The sequence below is a fragment of the Acomys minous genome (genome assembly GCF_964271855.1).
Source record: "Acomys minous genome assembly, chromosome: 11".
Lineage (NCBI taxonomy): Eukaryota > Metazoa > Chordata > Mammalia > Rodentia > Muridae > Acomys > Acomys minous.
In genome coordinates this window covers 44,501,271-44,512,599 of record NC_140492.1, presented here as the reverse complement: position 1 = coordinate 44,512,599, position 11,329 = coordinate 44,501,271, and the positions used below count along the sequence as shown (strand labels likewise).

Here is an 11,329-nt window from a genome sequence, read left to right as displayed (position 1 = left end):
AGTTTAGTTTTACAATCAAGTTTAGTTGGTTAGGGGATAATATCTTTTTAGATCAGGATAAAGTATTTAGGTTATAGAGATGAGATATGGTAGATATTGGATTTCATTCAGAATTTTAGACCCTACAAGTCAAGAAAGATGTTTACTTCAAGTTTGACAAATACAAGTAGTCAAATCACTATGAATGTAGCATTTATATAACTCATGATTGTCTCATGGTTCTCCCTGCTGTATGTAGTTTGTTTTATTCATGTGCAATAAAATAAATGTATGTATTTTAAAAAATAATAAATAAAAGGAAAAAACTAACAGATGCACAAAGTAGCCTCTAAAACTAAGGCTAGAACTGAGGCGAGTAACTCTCTTGCAAGCCCACACTCAGCCCTCAGAACTCATCATGATGATGAGCTGGGAACCCCCATCAGCTCACTTGTCAGTGGCTTCAATGTTGCGTTGGCACATCTTACTGTGACTCCTTGCCTTGTCTGCCTCTCCCATTTCATGATGATGCTTGTCTTGCTCTACATGTTCTCTATCCTGTGGTGAGCCAAGAAGAAGTGTTGCATTTCCATTTGTCCAAATTTTAAGGATAAGAGCAAAGCGCAAGGGGGCTCTGGCTCCTTAAATGCCAGAGCTAAAGTCCACATTTAATTATCACTGTTTGTCACTGGGCAAATCAAAGTGTCATATTTAAATCTTAACAATGTTTGTGCCTTTCTTTCGGCAATATATCAACTGCCACCGATGTAAATTTTTATAACTAGCAATAAAAAGGCCACAGAGTATTTTATGTTTCATGCTGCTGTTTTGAACCTGTGGCACTTCTTTTGCTTGCTATGTGTGGTTTTGTATCCATCAGCCACAAATCTTAAATGTACAACTGACCATAAATTACACCAAATGGATCTTGTAAATGTATGTATGCATCTTTGTATTGTAGAGCATGTTTTACCACTTTATTATGAAACACATATTCAAAAGTATATACAACACATACACATATGATTTAGTATACAATTATAAAATCATCTCATGTGAGACCATCCACATTAAAGAGCACAATGCTCTTATTTAGAAGCATCTCATATGCCATTAGGGAGTAATGAAAATAGTGCCAATCTTTGTTTTTTGGTATGAATCCCATAAAGTAATTATGTTTAATACCAAAACATATGTATAGGTAATCTCGATTTGTATTTTATTAAATGTTATCAGGAATAGATGATCAACTTTTTCCAAGAAATTTGTACACGAATGGAAATGTACAAATTTTATATTAATATGGTAAATTAATTAATTCACTGATATTAACTAATTTTATATTCTTGGAATAAATCCCACTTGGCTTTAATATTGCATTTATTACTAGGATAATGAATGGATTTGCTAATATCTCCAGTATTTGCTTCAATATTCAGGTGTATTAGTATATAGTTTTCATTTTTGTGTGCTAACTTAATGAAACTTACGCTTTATGCTTTCAAGTACAACATCTAGATAATGGAATTGTCCTTGTCTAAGGATAAGAATATGAACATCTGCTTTTTGTTTTATTTCTTTTTTATGTTTCTGGGAACAATTTTAATATCATCCAGATTTCTTGACGTTTGGAATGTAGAATACACCCCTTGTGAAACTACTTAGCTCAGATGGGATCTTAAGAGTTAAGTCATTGATAACACTGCTCTTCTGTCTAAGAAAACTGTTCTGCTTAAATGTTTCTTTTTAGTGAATCAATAGTGGAAAATTGTGATTTCCAAGAGAGCATTATTGGTAGGAGTGTCAACTTGGGCAGCCATTATGGAAATCCTTATGGCGGTTCTTAAATATCTAGCAAGACCACCATATGAGCTAGCTCTACCCCTGTTGCCTATAAGCCCAAAGAAATCCACATGCCATGGAGAAGCATGAGTTCCAGCGCTGAAAACTGAAATGTTCAAGACAGCCGAGAAAGGGAACCAGCTCGATAACCCCTAATAGCAACGGAGGGAGAGGATGCAGTGCCTCTGCCCAGTGACATTTTCTGCAGCCATAAAGAAAGACGAAATTGTGACAAACGGATGACATCAGAAATCATTATGCTAAAAGAGTAAACTGATACAACTTCTTCACTTATGTTTATAAGCGTACTTAAGACGAGACATTCTCTGGTTTCTGGCTTAAGTGTCTTCTATTGACTGTAACACGTAGGGCTTCATTTTTTAAATAGAAATTTCTACACAATTTGTATATAGCCTCCCTTAAAATGGAGAGTTTCAAAATTTCTACTTGGAACAGAATCCCTTTTTTTTCTTTTAATTTTTATGGAGTTTGTTGTTGTTGTTGTTAGTCTTTTCAGACAGGATCTTTTGTAGTCCAAGCTGGCTTCAGATTTACTAAGTATCTGAGAATGACCTTGACAATTTGATCTTCCTGTTCCTAAATTTTAAGTGCTCGGATTATGGAAGTATGCTGTCACACCCACCCTCACTAAAATTTCCTAATTTAGTTGCACTATAATCAGAAAGTGCTGACTGGTTTAATCTTCCTCACTGAAATGGACAGTTAGGAAACTGCTATGTGGTCTGTTTTCAGTATGTGCGAAGAAGAATGTGTAATCTCTACAGTTTAAATGTAAGTCTGTTCCTCCTGGTCTCAGCTATGGAGTCCTTTTTTTTTTAAAACCTCATTTCAAGCTAAGGATATGAACTGTATTTTTTCTAATATGGACATTTCAAACTTCATTTCTTTTTTCTTTCTGAGTAACTTGATATAACTTTGCCTCTTCCTCTATTTTCAGTACTTCCTGATCACTTTGCTTTAGACATGCCTCTTAAATATGGCCTGGGTTTCTTTCTGCTGGTAGGCAACAAAGTGTGTTTTTCTTTTGAATAAGAAGCTGAAATGTTTTTATTGATATCATTTATGTGGTTCACATGCACTCATATTCTGTTTTTTAACTGTTCACTGCATACAGTGTCTTTGCAATGTTTTCCCATCCATGGTCATTTTGTCCTTTTATAAATGGCTTTTAGGTTTAAGAAGGTTTTTACTTAGTGGTGGCTTTTCTTTTTTCTTTTGTTCTTTGTTGTTGTTGTTGTTGTTGTTGTTGTTGTTGTTGTTGTTGTTGTTGTTCAAGACAGGGCTTCTTTTTGACCTGGACTCACTTTGTAGACCAGGCCACCTTCAAACTCACAGTAATCCACCTGTCTCTGCCTCCCGAATGCTGGGACTAAAGGCGTGCGCCACCATGCCCAATTTAGTAATTGCTTTTCACCTAATGCCGTCTCTAAAGTCCTTACCTTCTTTCCCCCTAGTTTGAACTTGTACCGTTTTTTGGCTTATTGCATTTAGTTTATGCCCTTTGGTTTTTTATTACATTCGGAGTAGCTGAGCCTCCAAACCCTGGCACTAACAATTCCCATTCAGGAAGACAATGGCAGTGGCTTAGGTATTGTTCTTGGCTAATCTTAAAGCTTGCCCTTTGAGGGTTTTCTAGAGAACCAAAGGCATCTCTGGATGAATACCCTTAAGACAAATACCTTGGCTGGGACATAGGTACAGAGAGTCAGTGAAACCACAAACTGACAGGTGCCTCAACTCTTATTTTGATGAGATCCTGAAAAGAGATAGAAGCAGCTTCCTTATCATCAAGGATGATGTAGGCTGAGCAATACCCTGGTCACACTTGTGCTAATAAAACAGGACTAGGTGTATGTGACAATCTACAATAATCATGGAGCAGGAAGTACCTTCACCCAGGAAAGGATTTGATCTACAGAATTTGTTGGAAGGGAATCACCCAGCTATAGAAGAGTCAACAGGCTGTTTTGAGGAGGCTCAGATCAGGGGGTTGGAATTGCTGAGAGATCCTCTGGTACAACTGGAAACTCCGCCCCTTGTTCAGGAACAGGGGAGCCAGGACAGCTCTTACCAACTCTGTTCTCAACCCTTCCAGGCATCAACTAGAACAAGGCTCCTTTCCTCCCAGTCACTTGGCAAAACATGGCCAAGTTTCATTGTAGAGGAGGGCAAGGAACGTATTCTGTGCCCTTCTTGCCAGTCTGTACACTAAGACGTGTCCTGTTCCTCATATGGAGGGCATGTTCACACTGCGTGTCGTGTCCATCTAACCTGTCCATCCCACAGCAGACAGGAAGCTGACTCCATTAGCCGTGGGCGGTATGCCTTGCTGTCCTATGAGTGGAGTAGTCCACAGTCCCTCTAACAAGCAACAGCACAATTGTAAGAGGCTTACAGGGCAGGGATGGAGAGATTGGTCAGTGTTTGGTTAAGAGCACTGGCTGATCTTTCAGAGGTTCTGAGTTCAACTCCCAGAAACCACATGGTGGCTCACAACTTGTTATGATGAAATCTGATGTCCTCTTCTGTCATGCCTATATGTACTGGCAGAGCACTCATATACATAAATAAATAAATCTTTAGAGATTCACAGGGACAAGGGATGCATTTTATAGCTACGGAAATGGTTTTCTTCTATTGGAAGCTAACTAGACCACAGAGGCACCAAACTCACAGCTTGGGCCTTAATACTGTGCTTTACTCAAAGGGATTTCTAAACCATGTCTGTAGCTTTCTCCTCTGTGTAGTCCATAGACACAAGTATATTTTACCCCAGCTGGCTAGAGACACATTTGCAAATGCTGCATAGATTTCTTTTTCCTTTCTTTACTCATACTAGTTTGTGGTTTTTCTTACAAACTCACACTGCTTTATCAAGTATAAAAAGAGTCTTGCGCAGTCTGGGCTTCCCTCCCCTGTTGTGACCCTGAGACCTGTGCCATCACAGGACATAGGACAGGTCATCACTGTTGCATGCTCACTGGACTCATACATTGCCCCCAGATGGCAGTGTTTTCTTCAGCATTTCTGGGTTGCTTCACTCATTTGTTTCTTTTCCAGAATGTGGGAAGTCTACCAGGTAGAAAGACCTTAACTTTCCAATTGATTTGAAATACTTTCCCGCCCCCAACCCCCACTCCGTGCGCGTCCTGCCAAGCTGCATTATATTCTGTACTGTGTCCAATAAGGGAGTTGGCTTTTCATTAGGAACAAGAAGAATGAATAAAGGGCCTGAATAGACATTTACTCAAAGAGGACATACAAAATGGCTAATTGATATATGAAAAGCGTCTACAACATCAATCATCACGGGGGAAATGCTAATCAGAAGCCCAATAAGTTATCCCCTCATACGGTGGCTATGATCCCAAAATAAAGATAAAAAGTGTCCATGAACACGTGGAAGAGGGAAGCCCTTGTACTGCTGGAGGAAAAATGGAGACTGCATGACCGCTGCAGGACACTAGAAATGCTGTTGCTTCATTATGTGTTAGTCCTCATAGATACAGATCCAAAGGAGTTAGAACAGTGAAGAAACAATAGTCCTGAAGGTCACTGCAGCATTATGTGTGGGAGCCAGGATATGGAAACGACTGACATGTATGGCCAGAAGTGGACAGATCAAGAAATCATAACATGTACGCAATAGAATCTTAACTAGCCTTTGAGAAGAAGGAAATGGCTCCATGTCTGCAAACATGCCTGAACCTAGAGGACTTTGTGCTAAGCGAAGTGTCGGTCCTAGGAGAACAGACACAGTACAACTCCATGCACACAGGGATCTGAAATAGATGGCTCACAGAAACAGAGTTCCTTTGGCAGGGACTTGGGGAGACAGCAGCAGGTTTCTCTCAACAGCTTTAAAGGTTCAAGCACATGTGTAAGCAAGTCCTAGAGACCTGCTCTCCACCTTGCTCACCATAGCTAACAATATTAGATTGTGCTCCCGAATTTTTGCTTAAAATGCAGATATTATGTTGAGGTCTCATCAAAACAATAAATCTTTAAAAAAAACGTAAATATAAAATAACTGTATTCCACTTTAGGCAATCCATGAACAGACTGATTAAAGTATTATGTTAAATTCTCTTTTTTTCTGTAAAAAACAGAACATGTGGGTTCTGGAATTAGAGCAGTTTCTACCTGACTGATTTTTAAATGCTGCTTCAAGAGTGGCTGCTTCACTAATTACTGTCTGGGGCTTTTCCACACCAGCACCACATACTCATTTTGTTTGCATTTCCAGGGAAGCCAAGCCATGTTTTAAGATAAGAGTGTAAGTAACCTTGCTGCCTCCAAGATGGGCTATTTCTGCTTCACTGTCTGAGTTCCGGCAGTAGGTCTGTCCTTTGCTTCCTGCTTCAGTGACTACGTGCCACGTTCATTGCGTTACTAGTGATCCCTGCTTGCCCTGCATTTATGTCATGTTATTTACGTTTGTTGGTTTTAATATTCTGCAGCAAATGTGACAGGAATATCTATCTATGCAACAAGATTAACAGCTGTCTTGCCTTGCAAGAAGACTGACTGTGAAATCCCTTGCCTCCATTGCTTGGCTTCTATTTAACACCCATAGAAGCTACAGATCCCTGAGAAAGCAGGAGCCTATGCTTCCTAATGACTGCTCTTTCCTGAAGTTTCCTGGTTAGTTTGGGATCTATGTCTTGTAGACAAAATGTGTCGTGTCTTCAGCCACAGCAACAGTAGCCATGTATAGTGGCAAGAATGAGTCTTGGTTTGGAGACCTCTGGGGCCTACCTAAGCAACAACTCTGAGGAATATTCTATGCTGTTTATTGCAGTATTCATTTACTAGCCCAGGGATCGTGGGAGCAACATTGTCCACCCACATGTGGCAATCCTGTTTGACCTGTTTTAAGAAGTATTTGGAAATCAGCTTACTAGCTAGTGAGTTTCCATAGTCTTTTTCACAGATACTTACTTAGGTTAACCTACTCACTCTATTGTCCCCAGAAGGCAGTTCTCACATGCCCAGCTCTACTTAATCCTTTCACCCTCAGCATTGCAATGTAGTGTGACCTCAACATAAGTTTGGAGATAGACAAACTTGGCTTCTGGAAGATGACCCAAATTTCAGTGCTATGCTGCATTTAGAGTGGTTTCACTGAGAGGGAAAAATACGGATACAGCTCTCATATCTCCAAGCCCCTATTTTATTGATGGCAACATCCTTTAAATAGGTCTGGTCTACAGATGAAAAGGCAAATGGGAAGAGGTTGACTACATCAGGGTTTTCTTTTCCTTAAAGGATTAACCTGTAATCCTGTGAAAACTGCAAATTGGCTCCCAACTCAGAAGACTCACTCCTGTGGCAAGTCTGCTTGAACACTCAAACTTGACATTTATTCAGAATTCAATGGGGGATAAAGTTAAGTACAGCCTAGTACTTATTAGAAACTAATAGGCAAGTTGAAGCTCTAAAATGTTGGCAGCCAGCCCTTTGAAACAAAGTGCTCCCTTCCTGGTATCTTCTCCTTACTTCTGAATAAAAGAGACTGCCACTCCAAATGCATAAAGGACTATTTCCTGTTTCTTGTCAATCACCATTCCTAGGACATAGCACCATAGCACAACCAGCAGTGGAAACCTGTGTGGACAAATCCCTGCATATTATGAAGAGGACAAGTGTGTGGGCTTCAGCCTGCCATCACTGGACTCCACAATGAGTCTCCTGTCCAGTCTGGAGTAAAGGATTCTTCTTATCCCTCCTTTGGTCCTCTAGGGGAAAGCAAGCACTTGTTTATGAAGGGAGAAATGGGAAAAATGGATAAGGGACTTCAGTTGAGGCGGGTAGGGCAATAGGAAAGGAGATGTAGGGCTGCCTAAATAAGACATGTACAAGGACATCAATAGACATGCTAGCACAGAAAGGGGAAAGTCTCACAGGGCCCCCTCCATTAGACAGAGAACTACAGAAAGCTGATGGAGGCTGAGAGCAGAAGTAGTCTTTCTCAGGGATAAGCCTCTTAATTGACTATACAATAACAAGTGGTCAACCTTAAAATCATATACATTTAAGCACTACTAAAAAGACTCAGCAGGCTGTATTTACACACTTATGGGTACACACACACACACACACACACACACACACACACACACACACGCACACACACACACAAACACATGAAATAACAATGAAAGAAAATGAAGCAATGAATTTGAGGGGGAACAGAAGAGAGGTTGGGAGAAGAGGAAGGGGATAAATGTAGTTATATTTTGATTTTAAAATATAGAAAATAAGTGTTATCTTCACCACTTTTTCAGAGGAACTGATGCCATTTCAATCTAAGACAAACGTGATAGGGTTAGCATGTAAAGACACTAGGTTCTTTGACTTTCCTTTCCTGCCTTTTTCATGCTTACAAGATTGCTTGAATCTCACTCAGAAGAGGAAATAAAGTAAACATCTGAAGTAGAGGGAGGAAGGGACCTGAGTGGGGAGGGTAACAGGGGCGGGGATAAGGTATTTGAAGGGGACACAGGGGTAGGGGTGGGGGATGCCTGGAATGAGAAAGAAAGAATGGAAATTGGTGGGAGGCATCTCTGGGATAGTGGAAGCTTCTGGGAGCCTATGGGCGTGACCCTAGCTGAGACAGACTCCTAGGAGTGGGGATTAAGGAAACTGAAGTCACTACCTCTTATAGCCAGTGGGACTTCCAGTGGAGAAAGGGGAACACCCAGCCACCCACAATTCCTTCGACCCAAAATTTGTCTTGCCTACAAGAAGTGTAGGGATTAAAACGGAGCCGACTGAAGGATTGGCAAATCAATGACTGGCCTAACTTGAGACCCACCCCACGGAAGAGAGCCAACCCCTGTCACTGTGAATGATACACTGCTGTGCTTGCAGAGAGAAGCCTAGCACAACTGGCTTCTGAGAAGCTTTATCCAACATCTGGTGGAAACAGATGCAGAGACCCACAGCCAAACAATAGGCTGAGCTCAGGGAGTCTTGTGGAAGAGTGGGAGGAAGGAGAGAGGGAGCCTGCAGAATAAAATAACCTGGGTCCGCGGGGCCTCACAGAGACTGAACTGCCAACCAAAGAGCATGCATGGGATGGACCTAGATCTCCTACACATATATAGCAGATATGCAGTTTGGTCAACATATGGATCCCCTAACAATGGGACTAGAGGCTGTCGCTGATGCTGTTGCCTGCCTCTGGATCCCTTTCCCCTAGCTGGGCTGCCGTGTTAGTCTTCGGGGGGAAAGGATGCATTTCTCCCTTCTGCAGCTTGATTTTCCAGGGTGAGTTGGTACCCTTTGAGGGCCTCCCGTTTTCTGAGAAGAAGGAGAGGAAGGAATGGGGAGAGGAGAGCCTGAGAGTGGGACTGGTAGGAGAGGAGGGTGGGGGCAGGGATCAGGCTGTAAAGTGATTAACAACAACAACAACAACATTGTTTGCTATCCAAAATAATAGAATTTTTGTTTTCTTGACCAGATCTTACTAAATAAAATGTAACACCATGTAAGCCTGTCAAGTTATGTAGTGGACCCTTTCTTCTTTAATCTAGAAACCAGCTCTTCATTATAAATCTCAACATTCCTGTCATCCATCCCCTGCTCCCTTTCCTCATTTTATAACAGCTGCTTCATGTCAATTCTCATCCACCACACGGTGAACCATGGCTTAAGTGGAGGTATCCACTTCTAGGCAGTAACTTGGGCAGGGAGCAACTTGAAAGATTATCTTCCCTCTCACTCACAGTACAAACTTTGCATCTCAGAAAACCTTTCACAGCCAGGATGATAATGAGGACTAGTGAGTCTTTGGGAAATTTCTTTCCACCCACACTCCATTTTCTTTTAAAACAGATTTTATTAACATACCTCACCCTGGTACTCTAGTGAAAGGGTAGAAATTAAGCCCAGTATACCACTAGCCACCCTGTTCCATATCCATGTGGTTAGAAATGAGCTGAGCCCAGCTTACTCTTAGCCACACCACTGGGAAGTGGTTGTGGGAGCGCACACCTCAGACCACATTGGTATATGATGCCAACGTTGTCTATGACTCTGCCTATGAGACTGCATGCTTCATTTCATCAAAAAAACAAACAAACAATTTGCATTATTGTTGGCTTTCTCTGTAGCTTTTCTAAGTTAACTCAGTCTTTTAATACCCTGAACCTGTTATAGTCGTCACTCGATTTCTTTTGACTTTGCTTCTGATGCTACTGCTCCTGCCTTTGATGGGATATGATAGACAACTTACAGACTGAGGGGAAAAGAACTCCACAAGAAGACCAATAGAGTCAACTAACCTAGGCCTATGGAGGCTTGTGGAGACTGAACAACCAACCAAAGAGCATGCATTAACTGGACCTAGGCCCCCAACACATATGTAACTAATGAGCAGCTTGGTCTTTATGTTAGCACCCTACATAAAGAGTGGAGCAGGGGCCATCTCTGACACAGACTCTGTTGCCTGCTTTTGGATTACTTTCCCCTAGCTGAGCGGCCTTCTTTGGCCTCAGTGGAAGAAGATGCTTTATTCTTGATGCAACATGATGTGCTAGGTTAGGTCCATATGTCGGGGCAGGGTCTCCCCTTTTCTAAGGAGAAGGGAAGGGGGAAATGGGTAAGAGGGTGAGACTGGAAGGAGAGGAGGGAGGGAGATTTGATCAGGATGCAAAGTGAGTAAATAAATTTAATTTTAAAAAGAAACTGTCATTTGTAGAGGACAAATGTATATATAGTAGGAAGAAAATACTTTCTTTTTCAGTGTTTAAATTAACACATATCAATTATATCTAATGAGATTCATTAGGACATTTTCATGCACTTACATTTTGATTCAATATACACACATATCATCTTGCTACCTTCTCTTACCATCTTTCTGCTTCTGCTGGTGTTGTCTGCTTCCCAGCTAGCCCTTACTAGGACTTTCTAAACTAAAAGAACAGGGTAGCCAACAGAGAGGCATGACACCTAGATTTTATCTTTACGGCTGTTAAGTCATTCAAAATTAATTGTTTTCACAATATATCATATAATAACATTTTTTTATCATTTTAAATGTCAAACTATAATATGTATAGCTTTAGCCTGTATTTTCTTTGCATTTATCCTTTTAATTGTATCCATCACTAATTTTGTTATTTCTGCTGTGTTGGATGGGTATCTAAATGTTTTATCACTGCTTCATCTTCATGATGAATTGTGTATTTTAGGAATACAAGGTAGTTGTCTTTGGCTTCTTGTTTTTGGTTTACATTCCACAGTTTTCTTTCTAAATATTAGTTTAATTCAAGAAATAGTTGGATCTGTAACAATTATGTGCTCCTTAGAGTCACATGCCACATCTGGCTCTTAAAATCTTTCTGCCTCCTCTTCCAATTAGATCACTGAGCCTTGAGTGGAATGGTTTGGTAAAGAGATCCCATTTAAGGCTCCAAAGTTTCTTCATTTCTATACATTGTCCAGTTGTGAACCTCTGTGTTAATTACCACGTAGTACA

General features: G+C 40.7%; 1 protein-coding gene across 1 annotated transcript in view; it reads left to right on the top strand.

The window, feature by feature from the left end:
• The first annotated feature begins 2,587 nt into the window (after positions 1 to 2,587).
• Positions 2,588 to 11,329, top strand: part of LOC311608111 (resistin-like beta) — a 41,659-nt gene continuing 32,917 nt past the window's right edge. The window contains exon 1 of the mRNA XM_084800373.1: positions 2,588 to 2,613. Within this exon, the coding sequence (XP_084656499.1) occupies positions 2,590 to 2,613 (24 nt within the window). The 5' untranslated portion in view covers positions 2,588 to 2,589. The remainder of the gene's footprint in view (positions 2,614 to 11,329) is intronic.